This window comes from Meleagris gallopavo, chromosome 15 (genome assembly GCF_000146605.3).
Source record: "Meleagris gallopavo isolate NT-WF06-2002-E0010 breed Aviagen turkey brand Nicholas breeding stock chromosome 15, Turkey_5.1, whole genome shotgun sequence".
NCBI lineage: Eukaryota > Metazoa > Chordata > Aves > Galliformes > Phasianidae > Meleagris > Meleagris gallopavo.
In genome coordinates, this window is record NC_015025.2 from 774,427 (window position 1) to 792,829 (window position 18,403).

The window sequence follows — 18,403 nt, forward strand, 5'->3', positions numbered from 1 at the left end:
GCATCCACAGTCTGTGTGCAGCTGTGCCAGCACCTCGCTCTGTGTGAAGAACATCCACTCTAAACCTTCCCTCCTTGAGCTTAAAACCATTCCCCCTTGTCCTATCGCTATCCACCCAAGCAGAAAATTGATTCCCCTCCTGTTTATAATCCCCTTTACAATACCGGAAGGCTGCAATGAGGTCTCCTCACAGCCTTCTCTTCTCCAGGTGAATGAGCCCAGCTCCCTCTGCCTAACTTCATAGGAGAGGTGCTCAGCCCTCTGATCATCTTCATGGCCCTCCTCTGGACCCTCTCCAACAGCTGTCTTTCTTCTACTGGGGGCTCCAGACCTAGGCACAGTACTGCAGATGGGGGGGAGGGCAGAATGGAGGGGGCCAATCACCTCCCGCTGGCCACCCCTCTTCTGGCGGAGCCCAGGATACCATTTGCCTTCCAAGCTGCAAGAGAGCACTGATGGCTCATGTTCAGTTTTCCCTCCACCAGAACCCCCAGGTCCTTCTTGCTCACACATTTGAGGTTTGAACCCAACCTGATCTAACCTGATTTAATCTAGTCAGGATATTTAGATGCCAACGTGTGTGACACAAGGCAGAAACTCCCTGTTTGCTGTCCTCCTTAATGTCCAGGAACATTGGGGAAATACCATTTCCCATACAGGTTTTAGTTTCTATGTGCTACTTTAGATTTTACTTCAAATAGAAAGAAGCAGGCTTGGAGGAGTTTCCCTGATCTGCCCAACCCTTTCTGTCCAGAGTCCAGGAGTAGGAGGTGTGCGAGGAGAAGTTTTCACGGAAATCACCAGCATTTCTTGAAGTCTCTTGGCCACAAATGGAGATGGATGCATAGCCTATTCCAGAGTTGTTGTTGTTTGACCAAGTGCCCCATTTCCCTAACATCTGTGGAGCTTTTGTGCCTCAGAAATGCAAAAAACATTCCTAAAGCTCCTTTGGTATCTAGGAGGCCCTAGCAACTGCCTCAGAAGGAGAAGCTGATAAACTCCTGTGGTACCTGGTCTTCAGCAAAAGACCTCCCAAAGCTGTGAGTGTCAGGCTCAGAGTAGGGGACTCTCCCTGTGAAAGGCACAGAGTGCTCAGCAGTGCAGTGTCTGCGGACTCCTGGTGTTCAGACAGGCACCTAGCCCTTTAGCATTTTCGGTAACCTAACAGTGGGACCCCTGGGACAGTCACCTGCCACTCACACTCCTCCCAGGTCTCCTTTCCTTTTCTTTTTTGACTAGTCTTACAATAAATTAACTCCCTGTAAGACCAAAGCAGATAGGGCACACTGTGACTCAATCCATGTGTCCTCCACTCAATGTCTTCTTTGAATTTGTTTCCAAGTGATGAGGACGAGTTGAGGAAATCGCTCTCGGAGCTGGTAGACGACAAATTTGGAGCCAGTGCAAAGAAAGTGACAAGGATTGTTGACAGCAGCAACCCCTTCCTGGACATCCCCCAAGCGCTGAATGCAATCACCTACAAGCACGGTGTCCTCACGCGCAAAACCCATGCAGACATGGATGGGAAGAGAAGTATGTGTTAATGGGACAGGAGACGTGCCCCAGGCAGTAACGAAGCCTTGCCCTAGCCTTCTCCCTGGCTGGAGTGGCATTTTCTCACTATATCCCAGGGAACACAAAAGAGACCCCCAGATGCATAAGCACCAGTGCACAGGGCAAGGAGGGTGTTTTGAGGCATTCTCACTGCCAAGGACACTAGCAGTGCCTGTCCCACACAGATAGACCTGGTCTTCCATCCTGTTCATGGGCATAACCCCAAACTCTACACTCTGAGCAATAGGCAAGGCTAGTTCACAAGATCTGTCCCCCCAGGCTGACTCTGGGGAGAGTCTGGTTCTTCAAAGCTTTGGTCCTGTCCATATGCTGCCATGTATGCAGGCTGCTGGGCAACAAGTTGCTTCATAGCTCTGCTGTCAGTATTCTGTATTACAGGAAAAGTAAATGGAATTATATTTGGGAACTGTTAATGAGCAGTGATTAATGAAATGAAATTTTGGATGACCACTTTTGCTGATATAGATGCCCCACTCATTGCAGCCAATTGAAACTCTTGAGTAGAGAGGATTGCCAACAAAGGCCTCCCTTGCTTCCAGCATTTTCTTAGTAGCCCATGCCTGGAGGACCAGCTCTCTTGTGATGTAGTCAGTCCTATCTTCCACTCCACTCCAGTTTTCAGCAAGCTTTCTTTCACCAAGTTCATCAAGACTGTGGGTGGTAAAGTTCCCTCCTCAGTGGAGAGAAGCTGTTTTAGCCAGGATATGTCTGCCTAGCTCATCTAAACCAGAGAAGTCAGGGAATGTTTCTGCTCCTCAAGCATATAGTCCAAAGAACAGGAACCTGGACTGGGAGGAGCAGAGAGACTTCCTGTACATGTCCACTGGTAGCTCTGTACCAGCTCATCTCTGGTTTTGAGCTGCTTGTGTTCTCACTGGGAGATTTCATCTCCCAAGCCATGTCTCTCAAATTGACATCTCCCTGCAGACAAATCATTCAAAAACAGCTTGGAGGTATATGAGATGTGGGCATGAATGCATGCCTGTGGTGGTCAGGAAAGGGTTGGTTTTGCAAAAACATGTGAAAGTCAAGCAGTACTGTCAGAAGCAGATGTGTATAATTAGATATTCTTCATTTTTTTTAGCTCCCAGAGGAAGAAGAGGTTGGAAGAAATTTTATGCTGTGCTTAAAGGGACCATCCTTTATTTACAAAAGGTAACTGTGGTGGACTATCCCATTTGCTGTTTCATGATGCCCCCAAAGCAGTCATACTTTAGGAAGCCCATAGATGCAAGTAGAGGTGAATCTATGTTGTAATGCATGCATGGACATTAACAGAACTCCTCCAGAGACCGGTATATAGAACTGGAAAATGATGGTGATGTTCACACTAATGGTGCCATTCACAGCCTCAAGAGTGAGTCATATAGGAAGAAATCTGAAAGAGGAAATATAGAGACGAGACTTGTGCAGATGTGTAAGCAAGAAATATAAGTAAGCAAAAGATGCTGAGGAGTAGGACTGAACATATATGGAATAGATGCAACAGGATGGAATTCAGGAAATTGAAGAGGCAGACTGTCAGACCAGTCTTGTCCTGATTATTGTTCTGTTTGTTGGAATAGATCTGAGCATAATTATCTCTCATGAATCTGATATGAGCATCTTCTTGCTTAAAACTTTTTGTCTTTGATTGGCTGCCAAGTGACACTTTCTGCACTCTGTTCCATAGAGTTTTCTCCAGCTCCCCAGTTCCATTGCCACCTTGAGTATAAAGACCAGGTCTTCATGGGAAGCAGAGTCACCATGGAAGACCCTTCCTGCATGCAATGGCATTCACCTCTCTGTCTTTGAAGGATGCTGGGAGGATTTCTATGGATAGTCTTTTCTGTGGGAATACATAAGGAGCCTGGATAAGGCCTCACTTGAATGTTAGTGAGAGCCAGCCAGGGATGCCAAATGTCTGTTCATCACGAAGCTGCATAACCCACTGAACTAGGTCTGAACTACTTCAGTTGCAAATGCAGTGAAGTAACCCATTGAACTCACCTTGCTGAAACAGCACTCCCTGTGGGTAGATGTTCTACGTATTGCAGTATTATCTCCAAAGCAATAAGAATAAACAAACATTGGATTATATAAGAGGCAGAAAGATCCTCAGGGCAGCATGGAATTATGACTCAGAGCTCCTAGCACACCCCAATGTTTCTCGTGTTTTGCCAGATCCTATGGCACATGTTACAAAGCCAATGGAAATCTGGCAGCAGCTAATCGTAATTTGCTATGTGGTATTTTAACAGCCTTGTCACTCTCTCCTGCAGCTGAGGGAAGCTGCAGTGCACAAAATTTTTTCCAGCACTCTAAGCTTGGCCAACTTCAAGTCAGTGGCACTCTTCTTACAGCCAGAATTAGTCTCAATGCAGGTGTGTGCGTAGAGTCCAGTGAAGAGATCCTCATGCTGACCATGGATTACACACAAGGATTTATCTAGCACAAAGCTGCAAGCACCTTTTGATTTTTTGACAGTTTTTCTATGAAAAAAACAACCTGCTATTCCATCAGTATCATAGGAAGTGGTTGGATTTAAATGAATTTGGAGATCTTTTCAGTGTTTATAAATATCTAAAGGGTGGGAATCATGTGGATGGGGCCAGGCTCTTTTCAGTGTTGCCCAACAAGGCACAAAGGGCAACAGGCACAAACTGAAGCCCAGGAAGTTCCTTCTAAACACAAGAAAGAACTTCTTTACTTTGGGAGTGACAGAGCAAGGGAACAAACTTCTCACAGAGGTGGTGGAGTCTCCTCTGGGTATATTCAAAACCCGCCTGGACTTATATCCTGTGTAACCTGCTGTAGGAAATTGCTTCAGCAGGGGAGTTGGACTCAGTGATCAACAGAGGTCCCTTCCAACACCTACGATTCTGTGATTCAGTAATTTTTCACCAATCACTTTTAGGTCATATGTCTTGGGATGAGTCTGTTGAGGGAGCATACATTTTGAATGGAATAACTATCAGGATACAATTTTCTTGCCAGCCTGGAACAAAATCCAGTTTGCTGAAGATTCTCTGACTGTTTGGACAGCACTAGAAGAAGCTATGAGACAAAGACTGAGTGTCATTGCTGCTGGTGGGGTGGAAGGGTTGGCTTTTGCTTGCTGTACAAGGCCAGTGGTTTCCAGACTGCTTCACTAACACAGCTTGTTTTGTTAGTATTAGGAGTTTACCATTTAAAAAGAGAGTGAGGATGAGATACGCAGAGGTACACAGCTGTTAGAAGGCTAACGTGTTTATCTTGGTGACCTTCGGGAGAAAATGATTAAAGGACTGAGTGCTTTCTTTACCAGGAAGGGCTGAAGAAGCAAAACATCTGAGATCTGGCTACATTATAATGGTGCCTGAAATATAGCAGTCGTGTGTGATGTGTCAGTCATGTAGAAGATACCAGAACTGCTGAGGGTGTCCCAAGGAGACAGCATGAGGAACAATAAAAAATTAATCTGAGGAAAAATTCGGCAAAGAATTTGAGCAAGGAGAGATTTCTTATTCGTGAGATGCTGTTAGACTGTGTATGGACCTCTTAGAAGGACTCCCTGGGCTGGGTTTGGCTGCAGACACAGTATCCACTGGGCTTTGCAGAGAGAGGACAAAAAGATGAGGCCACAAAGACTTAGTCCTTGCACTGCAACTTCGGAGCATTTTTAGAATCACAACAGAGTGCCGTAAACTTCAACACACCCTGTTGATTCCTAGTACAATTTCTTGCCTATGGGTAGTTTGCAGAGTTGCACAATACAGGAAGGAAACTGGTGCTTGACTCCTAAGCTCTCAGTGGAAGATGCTTGCAGATAAATATAAGATAGAACCTGGCTTAAGCACAAGTCTCTCAGAAGAGATTTTCAGACATAAAGATAGAGGAGAACGCACCTGCTTCCAGACACATGGGACTTGGTTCAGCCTCTTCCAACATTTTGCTCATACTGAACCAAAGATCTCGTCTTTAATAGGAAGCTCTCTGAAGGCAGTGCAGGTAAGTCTTGAGGAACAAGCTGGCTAGAAGGGAGGCACAGAAAGAGGAGAGTGGGAAGAAGGGAGCATGAAAGAGAGGGCTTGGCGAGATAGACATATAGAAGGAGGGAACAGAAAGATGCAGAGAGAGTGGGCATAAGGTAGGCTGAGAATTGGGTGGATGAGTAGAAGGCAGTCTGTTAGAAGCAGTTCAGGCAGCAGCCATAAACTTGCTGATGTAAAGATGTGGCATGTTATTGACTCACCAGTGTTAATTTCTGGATTAGCATGTTCTAGCACAGCCTGTTGAAGCAAATGCTTGATTCCCTAAAGGGATGCAGCAGAGACTTGGGGAAGAAATGCAGGCTTGTGAGTAGGGCGCACCTCTCTTGCACTCTAATCCACAGTGAGCACTGATTCATTCTATGGCCTTTGGCAACTTACTTCACCTCTGTGAAATGGGGATAATAGCCTTTAATCAGCACAGGTAGAGGAGTGTTGAGAGGAATGCCAAGGGTGCTTTTTGTGTGGAAGTACTGGAAAGGGTCTGGGTCTCAGCACTTCCCACCCAGGGGGCAGTTCCCAGCACCGGGCTGCAGATATGTTCCATGCAGACAGGCATGCTTGGAGTGCCATGTTTCTGGCCAGACTGAACAGGGGCAGTGCTTAGCTTTCTTCATTGGACACAGTGCATGCTAACTGAAGAAAATGAGGAAAACCTCTTGCAAGCTGTAGAGTAAAATCCCTGCAGCTCCATGCCCATATTCAGTTACTGCCGTTCAGATGAGAGGGCAGCAGAATCAATGGTGGGCTTTCACCCATCCAGCTGTCCTACAAACACACGTACAAGAGATAGATGCCCTTTCTTGAAGAAAACTAACAGCAAGCTTCTACGAGCTATGTCTCACTGCTCATGGGAGTGTATAGCAGTGGAGAGACTGAACAAAGGCCATTCGTGGAGCACTCCTATGGCAGAAAGTACGCCCAGGCAAGGGCATGGTTGTCACGTTTATGCGGAGCCTTTTGTGCAGGAGGGACAGGTGAATGGGGAGTCTGTCTTCATCATCAGCATTGAAGTTGAAAGTGAATGAAATGATTTTTGAGGGGCTGTGAAATCCCTCACACCCACACGTGAGATCTGTTCCTGCAGAAGATGTCCCCAAAGCATTCTGAGCATGGGATGACACTCAGCATCCCCCAGGCAGAGCAGGTCTCACCTTGCCTGCTGCCCCATGACAAATGCTTATATGAACAATGCAGGACACAGAAGGCATAAATTCAACAGCACTGTGATACCACACTGATCTCTCTGCCTGAAAGTATGTGGAAAGATAACACCATAATTGGAAAAGATGAGAGTAAAATTAGCATATGAAGAAAACATTGCCTGCAGTTCCTCCAAACATGACAGGACATTGCTTATGTTTTTGTATATATCAGTTTTCTTTGAAATTTAAGCCAGAATTCATTCATTGGAAGCAGCCATGTTACACTTAGGTTTTTGGACATTCCTTCAGCATCGTTTGCTTAAACACAAGCTTCCATTTCCATCAAAACTCAGGAAGATACTGAGGGAAGATGCAAAGAAGACTCTGGAGGCTTTAAAGCAGAACTAGCCCACTTTGCTGGAGGGCAGTGGACTTTATTCTACCAGGGAGGCTGCACAGCAGTGTAAGTGCTGGGCACTGTGAAGGCTCCTGCTGACCACGTGGCATTACACAACCTTGGAGCTGCTTGTGGAGAATGCAGACACGGATCTCCCTGCCTCAGCAGCAGTACATATCTTGCTGAACTCTGCAGCACAGGCATTAAAATGAGCTTCCTGGCATGGCTGGCCTGTGCAGAAGTGAGCCTGCAGCACCACGCACTCCTGCACACCCCGCCGCCAGCAGGGAGGCACAAGGCAAAGAACCTGCTTGATTCAACCTGATGCAGATTGCTTGGGCCCAGGTGGTAGAAAAGATCTGGCTTTTCATTACACATCCACTGATCCTCATCAGCCTGGTGTCGGTAGAGGCAGCAACTGGTTTAGGGTGAAGATCTGCATTAGTCAGACCAGCCTGTAGCTGTGGCAGTTTCTTGTTGCATGCTGTTAAGCCCAGCTACTCATACCATGTTTTCAGAAAGCTTATCCTGAAATAAGAGATCATGGCACTCCCTGTCTGTTTTCTTCAGATCCCAGGAGTTTCAGCTTTGGAAAAGCATCCAGACTTGAATGTGCCTCTATAGCATGGCAGTATGGTCTCCCTCATGCACCTATTTGCTGACAAGTGAGCTATCACAGAATCACAGAATATCACAGATTGGAAGGGACCTTGAAAGATCATCTAGTTCAATCCCCCTGCTGGAGCAGGAACATCTAGATCAGGTCACACAGGTCCTCCTAAGTCAAAGTATTTGTTTTTCTTCCCTTAATGGCTCACTGCCCATTCCTCACTGCCCACTGCTACTGAAATCCTCAGTGTGACTCCTACAATCAGCTCTGCCAAACATAGACATAGAGCTGTGGCTTGCATTCCTGAGGAGCTCCAAAGCAAGTAACACAACAGTAGCACACTGCAGAAAGATTGTCTGCACCGTCCTTGGTGCAGCCCTTCTGAATGTCACACTGAGCACAGGGAACCTGGCTTTTCTTTGTGGTTCACCCTCAAGGAGGCAGTTACACGAGGCAGGAACCCATGCCAGACTTTTCTGGGCCCTTTGTGCCATAGCATTTCTGTGCACAGAGCCAAGCATCGTGCACAGTACAGCAGCCACCCTTCTAGTTGGGATGATTGCTCCAGAAAAGAAGGGAGGGAAAGACTTCAGAAGCCTGTTTCCCATCAGGAGCAAGGCTTTGGGGAGGCACATCCATGGGCTGGGGTGTGCTGGACCTTGTGCTCTAAAGAGCAGCAGAGGGGAAACTAATGTGACCCAGCACCAGAGAACATCCTTACTGGCTGGGGTTGGCAGCATCATGCAATCCTGTAAGTTTGCATTGTAGGTAGGCCCTTCCAGAGATACCCTGCCCTAGTCTGGGCTCTGACACGGTCATTTCACAGCAGCTTAAGTAGCCATCCAAAAAGGCAATTCTGCCCACAGTTCTGTGTGGCAGCACAGCCATACAACCATATCATGAGGCTGGTCAGGGTCAGGGAGCACAACACCTGTAGTTCTCACCAACCAGAGCTGAGTGTTTGGGGGAGGTTGTTTTAATTATGGTCAGGTTTTCTCACATCCACTTGTTCATCCTTCCATCCACACAACCACCCGTCCACTTATCCATCCACCCACCTACCCACCCATCCATCATCTTGCCTTACTAGTGGACCAGCTGTAGAGCCAGTGAGGGGCAGAGTGAGAGGGATGTTACTTCTCTAAGTAGCTGCATCTCAATCACTGGGAAATAAAAGGGTGAGCACAGGGTTGGCTACAATCTTTCCTAAAAAGTGCCATGCCGAGATTTTCAGAATCTCGTGTCTAGTGTTTTCTGTGTGTTCATAGATGTATACATACACGTATAGTTACTTCTGTATTCCCTGGTTGTGTGAAATTATCCTCCAAAGGGGAAAGTACAGCAAGAGTACAGGCAACACCATTACAGTTTATGAGTGTCTGCGTAACTAATTACATGAAAGAGTGTGCCAGAGTGTCACACATACTTGAGGGAGGCCAAGTATGAACCAAGCATTCTCGGTCTGCCAAGTGTCCATGAAGCCCTCTATGGGCTTGAAGCTGCACCTCGGCACGTGCTGTGCACAGAAGGTGAAACTCTGCAGAAGCCAGCCTAGCCCTGCCTCACGTCTTCCCCCAAAGCCTCAGGCATGTGCCGTGTTAGAGAGGACTATCGATAATTATGTTGAAAACTTTCATCTCCTTCTTCACATCTTCCCAGTGAACTTAATGATGGAAGAAGTTGCCAGATGTTAATTATTATCATTATCAGCTCCTAGCATTTACTGTACAAAGCAGTGCTTTTCCTGGTCTTGGTACTCTGTGATTACAGCACACAGAGAAAGGCAGGTTCATTAAAGTAGACCACAAATGTTAGCACAGTCATTATCCAATTAACGTTCCTTCTTCACAGGATGAATACAAACCTGACAAAGACCTCTCTGAAGTGGATCTGAAAAATGCCATCCGTGTGCACCACGCCTTAGCCACAAAAGCCTCTGACTACAGCAAGAAGTCCAATGTGCTCAAGCTGAAGACAGCTGACTGGAGAGTCTTCCTCTTCCAGGCTCCGTAAGTACAGCTCCAGCTGCCAGCAGGGCCTCTCCCGTGCTGCCCTGTCAGCTCACACATTAGGGGCAGGGCACGATGGGAGGTGAAGGGCTGAGGAGGGACATGGCTTCCTCTCCTGTTTCAAAATGTGCTTTACATACCACCCAAAAGTTACGCACTAGTGCTAGCTGTGGGGTGCCCACGCAGACCTGACCTCGCCAAACTGCAAGCAGCTGGGACTGCAGCTGCCAGCCAGCCCGAAACCACCGCTGGGCCTCCCAACACTGCCCCATTGTCCCAGTGTGGGTGTGTGCTCACTGCAGCTCTCCCCTTATTGATGTGTGCTGTCAGTCTGCAGAAAGGAGAAAATTCACATGGTACGATGAACCAAGGAGCTGACAGTTCTCCTCGTCAGCCTTTGATGGGGAAAGTGGCTAAAGATCATTAACAAATTCCTCAGCCAAGCCATTTTTTCTTTCCTTAGTCTGTTGCAGAGGAAGGCTGCTTTATTAAAAAGTGTCAGGTGTGGTTGAGCTGTCTCCTGCTTGATGCTCCCGTTGCCGCCAGCTGCCATCAGGGAGCTTGGCTTGAAGCTGGGGTGGGGCATTAGCATCAGGATACGGCTACGGCATCTGGATTTCTGTAGCAAAAGCCCACCTGAAGCCTGTTGGGAGCAGTGCTAAACTGATCTGATGAGAAACTCTGGACTGGGTCCCATAAGCATCTAAGGGCTTCACTCTGTTTCAGGGGACCTCTGTTGTGTGGCTCCAAAGAGTGGGATAACCTTGCCACCAGCCCCTGCCCAGCTCCTCAAGGACTATAACTGGAGCTGCCAAGGAAGGCAGGACTCTCAGGGACAGCCCTGCAGTCACAAGGGCAATGCAGATCAGCCAGTGTGTTCCCTTTCACAAGGTGACAGCGCAGGAATGGCTGCAAAGCAAGGGCAAAGGTGGCTCCAGGGCTGTCTGGAGCCAGTCCTGGTCAGGAGCACTTAGAGTCTGCCCTCTCTTCTCACCTTCTTTGTAACAGAAGTAAGGAAGAAATGCTCTCCTGGATCCTGCGAATCAACCTTGTTGCTGCCATTTTCTCTGCCCCAGCCTTCCCAGCTGCAATCTGCTCCATGAAGAAGTTCTGCCGCCCACTTCTGCCTTCATCCATGACCAAGCTGTGTCAGGTAAAGTGTGAGAGGAGCTGCAGTGGAGTTTCTGGTGCTCAGGCATAAGCACAAAGCTCAGGCTGAGCACATCTGCAGCTCCTCCAGCTCTGCTTGGTGGATGCGTGCAGGTGCTCAAAGCAGCACACACTGTCTACAGGGTAGGAGCAGACAAGTAGAGTGGGTGATTTGGACAAACCACGGTGAATTTTGGTGTCTGGATGATGCTTCCTTTGCAGTGAACATAAATGATCTCTATGTACACACACTCACCTGTACAGTTGTTGGTCTTGTTTATTGCTTGCTGTCCAGCACATCCCAGCAGCTTTCTGTTGAGCAGGGTTGAACCAACAGGTGCTGCTGAACCCAGCAGGCCCGGTTCTTTCATAACATGGCATCCAGAGGTGGCAGCCTGTTATTTCTCAGGCTGGAAAGCTAAAGAGCCTGAGTCCTGCTGACAGGGAAGTTTTACTGGGTGTGGGGCACAGCGCAGCGGAGCACGGCTCTGTTAGCCAAGTGCAGTGGGCAGCTGCCACCTGAAGAGCAGCTCTTGTTCGCAGTGCCTGGGGAGCACCGAACATTCCAAGCAGCGGGGACACGCTGCCCCTCAGCAAAGGAGAAGGGAGAGGCCATCCTGAAAGGATCTGAGCAGGGATGCAGCTCTGCCTTCTGAGCAGGTGTCAGAGCCCAGACTGGGAGGGTGCTTTCTCTCCAGAGAGCACAGATGCACAGGCTCTGAAGGCAGAGCTAGTTCTGCCTGCATATTGAAGGATGCAGAGGTTTCATGTTTGTGAAGCCCAGGTGCTGGCACATGAGTTTTGATCTTCCTCAAATACCTGTGCTTCAGCTGCTCGTTACCAGATGAATTTACGAATGTGCTGCATGCCCTGGGCTGCATCCTTGCAGGGCGTACATCCTTGCACACACAGGTCGCACACCAACAGGCAGGCGGTGCACTCCTACATTTTAATACCTGACACGCTTCTCTCGGCAGGAGGAACAGCTGAGGTCTCATGAAAATAAATGAAGCAGATTGCAGACGAATTAGCAGAGCATAAATCACATCCTGTAGAGAAGAGCCTCAAGTCAAAAGAGGCTGAAGAGTACAGGCTCAAAGAACATTACCTAATTTTTGAGGTAAAGGAACTTTCATCTTTTCTGTGAAAAATGATATCTTGGCTGATTGGGGAGAACTGAGAACTATGGATTGGGTGCTGTGAGCCGGGTGGAGTGAGAGGAAAGGACTCAGGAGCTGGATGCGTGCTGTGTGACAGTGATAAGTCTCACTGTTTTCCTTTAAATCTAAAAAAAGAATGAACAGACACTGCCTCCCCTCTGTGATTTCTAACCTGAGGAGGGGAAAACTGATGAGAGAAATAAAATCTTCCTTTATTGTGATGGAACTTGAAATTTCCTCAGGTTCTAAATAAGGGAGTAATTCAATCCTCAGTGTTCCTCAGCCGTTTTCAGCAACATAATAAAAAAGCCATGGGAAATGAGTCTTATTTTGCTGCAGCTGTTTCTGTAAATAAAGCCAAAAGCAGCATTACAGGTGATTACAGAGTTTTTGAGGGTGCGTGGAGCTCAGTCTAAATGCTCTGCAAAGCATTTAATGGGAGAAATTGAATCTTTGGTTCCAGACAGAATTGAGCACAAGATAGGAATCCTGACACAGAAGCATTGGGGAATGGACTGCTGGAGGCAGGAGTTTAGGCTATTCCCTGCATTAGCCTGGGCTGAAGGGCATTTTCTGGCCATCTCTTGGAAATCTGTTGGCTCCGGGTCTCCACCACCCTCTTGAAGAAAGATCATCTTGTCACCTCCAGCCTGAATCTGCAGAGCCAGTTTGTGGCCTCTGTGTTTGTGCCAGCCCTCCAGATAGCTGCATGCAGCCGCCCCATTTTGCAGACATCTTGTTTTCAGTGCCTGCAAAAGGGAAGCCTCTGTCCAAGCTTTTCAGTCTGCAAGAAGCTGGCACTTCCAGAGCATGATTCATCTCATCAGTTTCATGAGATGTGCTCTAGAAATGCTTGTTTCCCTGTGGTGACAGAGAAGTGAGTGTAGGCTTCCTTTGAGATATTAGAATAAAGCTGTGGGGTGTTACATAAGTCTGTAAAAAGAGGTCCCATCCAGTGTTGGAATAACAGTGTCAGGCAGAGAGGAGATGCCTGCAACAGCAGAGAGCAATGAGGGCATGACTTAGGAGTGAGGATCACTTTCTGGATGGAAACAATGTGAGCAGAAGGATTCATACCAACAGAGGGAAGCTCTCTGTGTGCTCAGTGCAGACGTTGTCATGGAGTTCCCAGATGGGCAGGAAGGATCGTGGAGACTCTGAATGCCCTGAGGCAGGAGGGAGTGGATCTGTTGTCTGCATCTGCCTCCAGTGCACACATGAAACAATCAGAGCTGCACTCAAGACCTGTCAGAGCAGCAGGAGAGACTTGCACAGCCATCCCCTTTCTGATCAGCCTTCTCAGGCTTTGCTTGGAGCAGGCATTGTTGTAGGGCAAGAATAGTGGGGTGCTGACATTACAGAATGTGTTTTCCTGCAGTAGCAGATGGCATTGCCACTGCTTTCCACACATGGCCTGTCCCTGTTCACAGGCTTTCTGTCTGTTCCCTCTCCCCCTGCAGAAGAGCCGCTACGAGACATACATCAACCTGCTGTGCATGAAGATCAAAGTCGGGACAGATGACCTGGAGAGAATTGAAACCAGCTTCTTCAAGGTGGAAGCTGATGACATTGCTTTGCGGAAGACACATTCCAGCCCTTCTTTGAGCCAAGGGCATATGTCTGTTAGCTGTAAGGTGGAAAAGGACATCATAGAGCAGAACACTTAACAAGGAACGTGCACGCAGGGGGAATGAACCGGCGGTGCTTCGCGCTCCTGGACTAGATCAATGAGCACAATTTTACCTAGGAAATAATACAAACAAAACCATAGAAATGTATGACACGGTGACTGCTATAGTGAAAGAAGTCAAAGAAGCTTTAGTTGACACTCCTTGGCAACGCTCTGGCATTTCAGCATCATAGATACTCCATCTCTTCTTTGTCCCCAACAGCACCAGTGGCTTTCCTTTCCCTCTTACCGCAACCTGCACAATAAAGGGATAGCTTATTCTCCAGGGCCGGTTGCTCTCTCCCACCAGCCCTCTCTCTCCTTCCTCCTCCTTCTCTCCCTGGAGTTTCCACCGGTTCACGTCCGCAGTTCCCAGCAGTGCAGGAAACTCGGCTGACACACCGGGCTCTGTGGCACCAGCAGTGCTGCGGGAGCAGGGCTCAGAGCAGCAGGCGCGTGTCCCTGCCACGGGAGGAGCTCCATCCTTGGCAGGACGTATCACAACGGGGTCGTTCTGCCAGATAGTCACTGACCATGGGAGAGGCGTCTCCAGCACAGCGCGTGGGAAAGGCACCTGCCCACGGCAGGAGAGACCTGAAGTACCCTCTGTCACCTTATCCTTTTTATATATATATAAATATATATACATATGAATATATATATATAAATAAATATATATATATATATAAGGAGACTTTAATGTGGGATTCTAACCTCAGTGTGCAAGAGAAGTTAAGCTGCCTGGAGAAGACACTGGGGACCATGGAGAGCCTGAACAGTCTGCCTGGACATCTGCAAAAATGCAGTAGCTTACATTTGCTTTTGGTTTCTTTTTTTTCTTTTTTTTCCCCACTCAGATGGAAATCCCACCTGGCTTTGCTGTGAAACAGCGCTCTCCTGTTCCTGCTTGTTCAGACAGAGTGGCCAAGTGGCTAATGGCCATCCACAGCTTTGGGTTCGAGGCGTGATGGGAGCCATCTTCAGGTCCAGCTGAACCTTTGTGTGCAGGAGCAGTTCTGACTGCCCGTCAGTGTCGTACTTCCTCCATTCTGCGATCCATATGCTATGCTCTTTTCAAGGGGGGCTTGTGTTTCCATTCCTTTCTGCTGCCTGTGGTTCAATGATTTACCGTCGTACTGGAAATGATTCCGCTGCATTTCAATGCCACGACTGTCCTCCCACACCTTGTTTATTTATTTTGCTCTTTGGTTTAGTCCTTTATCTCAGATTGCTTTTCTTTCCCCTAGGTGTGTTCACGTTAACCAAGCTCCAGTTTTGAAGGATCTTGTAGCTGCTAACTACAATCATTTATTGTAAATATTTTGCAGCACTATTTAAACAAAGAAAACAAGATTTATTTGGATCTTCAACAACTAAGAGCCTATGGACTAATGTTTTCCATGATGGCTCGTGCTACTAAAAACCTCCACCCAATTTTATCACCTCTTCTTTTATCTCTCCGTTTCTTTGTACAGTTTGGTAGTTTATTTGAAATATGCACTAAGAATCATGTTAAAAAGAATAACAATAAAGCTGAATCTGTTGGTAAAGATAATTGGTTTGAAATGTGGTTCCAGTGTGTGCTGGATTGGTCCCAGGCTTTGCAGTCCTAGATGGCCACGTGCACACAGGTCTCCATCAGCTCCTGCAAAGAGGAAGCCAAGCCCCTGTGGATAGCACCAGAAAGCAGCAATGCCTTTCTATGAGTGGAGTGTTGCACATCCATGCTTTGGATGCTCGTGCTGTGGGTGGATGGCTCAGCAGTGGAGCTGATGAGGCAGATGGGCTGCTCTACCAATATGTTCAGGTAACTCCTCCCCCAGTCTGGCTCATCCCAGGTCTATCTGTCCCCGCACAGCCTGGAAGTTTTTGGGAGGAGAAAGATGCCAACATCTGCACCAGTGGTTGGAGATGCTTCAGATACTGTGCTTAGAGGAGCCCTTGCCAACACTGAGCTGTTTCTCCAACGCACTGCGCTCTTTGCTGTGTTAGACAAGTGCCAGCATCCCTTGCTCCGGAGACCTCCAAGACACTGCTGGTGCTGGAGATGCCTCTGACTCAGTGAGAGCCATGGGGAACATCAAGCCCAACTCCTGCTCTGCATAATCCCAGGTAATATCTGGTACCTCACCCTGTCCTTTCTGGCCATCCTCTCCAGAAGGGAGTGCCGACTCCGGTGTGCCTGAAGAAGCCACCAAGAGCTACTCAGTCCCCAAGCTGAAAGTGCCATTTTACCATCCTCAGACAGGAGTAAGTTGCAGAGAAGAGCAGGGTCTGGCAAAGCCTTCTCTGGGCACTAGGAAAGGGCTTCAGAGCTATGAGGTCCCGACCAAGTGGATGTGACACCCTGGGGTGAAGAGCCCTCAGCCCAGGAGTTATACCTGGGTTTGATAACTGTTCTGATACACAAGGGCTGGTCCAAGTGCGCATGCCTTTACAGTTGTGCTGAGCATCTTACCTACCAGAGGGCACACTGCCAACGGCTTTGCCCAGAGGCTCTGCAATCCCAAAGCTAAGGCCCCACGTTCCTCTGCTGCCTGCGTCACCCCATCTGCGTCTGCAAAGCAGTTGCACCCCTCTGGGAGAGGCAGCATCGTGCATGTGGAGCAGCGCTGGCAGGAGTTGCCAGTGGCTCCCCCCACCTGTGAAAATTGCTCTAAAATATTTATGGCTAAACCCTAGCAATACACATGGCTGGAGATGAGGGCTCTAATAATATAGCAGGGAAAAAGGACAGAGATGCAGGCTTCCTTCAGAGGCAATGGGAGAGAAAATTGAGGTAGCGTAACTGCCTCCAAATATAGAAAACAATTACGGAAGCAAGGGGCACAATGAGCAAGAAATCACTGCAAGAAATCGTGAGTCTGCCATGGCTCAGAGCTTCTGATAGGTACTGAGCATCACAGAGCCCTGCAAAAAATGTGGCAGTAACACACCTCCCCCCAAAGGACTCACCTGTCCCTTTTTTGTGGCTGCTTTCCGTAGGGATCCTCCCCCTGCCTGGGACGGGGTCAGGAGCTCTCTGCCCGCTCCTGTCGGGCTGATACAACCTCAGGAATTGTGCTTCCTGTGAAAACACCATACTCTCTGCGGTTGCCCTGTGTGGGAGCTAGCCAGCCAGTCTTGCCCTGCAAGATCTAAAGAAGAAAAGTGGTTGTGGGTGGGAGCACAGCACGAGTCCCCCAGTCTGCAGGTGAAGACAGCTGAATAGGGATTGGACTAGATAATGTCCAGAGGTCCTTGCCTGCCCCAGCAGCTGGATTCCGTGCGTGGCCCTTGCTACAGTCCCCCACTGCCCCCAGATTGCCTTAGATCAATGCCGCCCACAGATTGTTATTTCTTATTTTATTTATAATATAAAAAATGTTCAAGTGTTAAACAGTCGAGAGTTCTGACATTCAGACAATCCAGAGCAAACTTTGACAATCATCTTATGACAAATTAGCAGAGTTTTCTATCTGATCCCATCATGGGTGAGGAATAGAGGGTTTAGTTACTTTATTGCTAAAAGTTAAATGAAATACACTGTCAATTGTTGTATTATCTTCTCAGTCACAGCTTCACCATGCATCCAATCTACAGTATCTGAAATGCAAAGGACATGCAGAAGTAAAAATATAAAAAGAAAAAAGTCAGGCTACAATGTAAACAGGTTTGCTGCAGAGAACTGAGGAGAGAGGGGCACTTGCACGGGGATGCTCTGCCACCCGGACACACAGAACTGTCTCTTTGCGCCACAGAGCCAACGGGCAGAGCTGCTCCGGGTTTGGAAACGCGACATCTGTCACCAACAGCAAGATGTGACAGTAACGACCGCCTTTACAACGCATGGTACAGAGGGACCCACTTGCTGGGCTGCCCCCAGGGGCCTGCTGCCCTTCCGAGGGGCTGCAAGTGGGGCCAGAGCCAGGCACCGGGCAGCACGGCCAGCGGCTGCCAGGCGTGGCTCCAAGCACAGCACAGGGAGCACTGCAGCTCGCACAGCACCGTGGCCCTGGGGACACCGCGGCCAGCACGGCACCGGGACCTGGGCGGCACCGGAACCGCCATGCGCTGCCACCCATCCACCAGGGCAGGCTGCAGCGATCCAGACTGAGCCGTACGGAACGGGGCTGCGTTTTGCCGCAGTCACACAGATGTCTCACGCATTGGACTACCGAGCTGTGCCAACCCAACTTTGGACCCACGGGAAACAGCCGAAGATTGAGAGCTATTTGTTAAGGGCTGCTGCTACACGATTTCATTTTCTCCTCCTACCTGTGCAGCAAAAAAAATATCGTTTCTGCATTTCGGGATGGTGCTGTTGGATTTCTTTTTCTCCTGATTTAAGCAAAAATACAAGTATTTTACAGGGCAAGACAGATCCCCATCAGATATGGTAATGGAAATGCTCCCACTCATGTCCTTGGTGTGTGTTAAACAATACCTTAAAGAACAAGATCGTTAATAGCAGGGTATGGGGCAGAGTGGCGAGGCTGTTTTCTTCCAACGGAAGAGCACCCTTGTGACAGGTCGTCTCCCAAACAAAAATCTATGATCTTAAAAATGCTACTGAAACAGAATCCTCGGCATGAATCCCAGCACTAGCATACAGCAAAAGGCACCACGATAGTTTTAGTTTCTATTTTTAAGTAGTCAAAAATTGGCCCACCTTTTTTTTTTTAACTTTATTGTTTGTT

General features: G+C 48.2%; 1 protein-coding gene across 1 annotated transcript; it reads left to right on the forward strand.

Annotated features, from left to right (window-relative positions):
• The first annotated feature begins 1,316 nt into the window (after positions 1–1,316).
• LOC100548610 (PH and SEC7 domain-containing protein 2-like) lies at positions 1,317–15,291 on the forward strand. The gene is given in 7 exon segments (XM_019620295.1): positions 1,317–1,533; positions 2,660–2,730; positions 9,589–9,746; positions 10,755–10,899; positions 11,873–11,900; positions 11,903–12,015; positions 13,516–15,291. Coding segments are annotated over 7 exon segments (939 nt in total). The 3' UTR covers positions 13,723–15,291.
• The last annotated feature ends 3,112 nt before the right edge of the window (positions 15,292–18,403 follow it).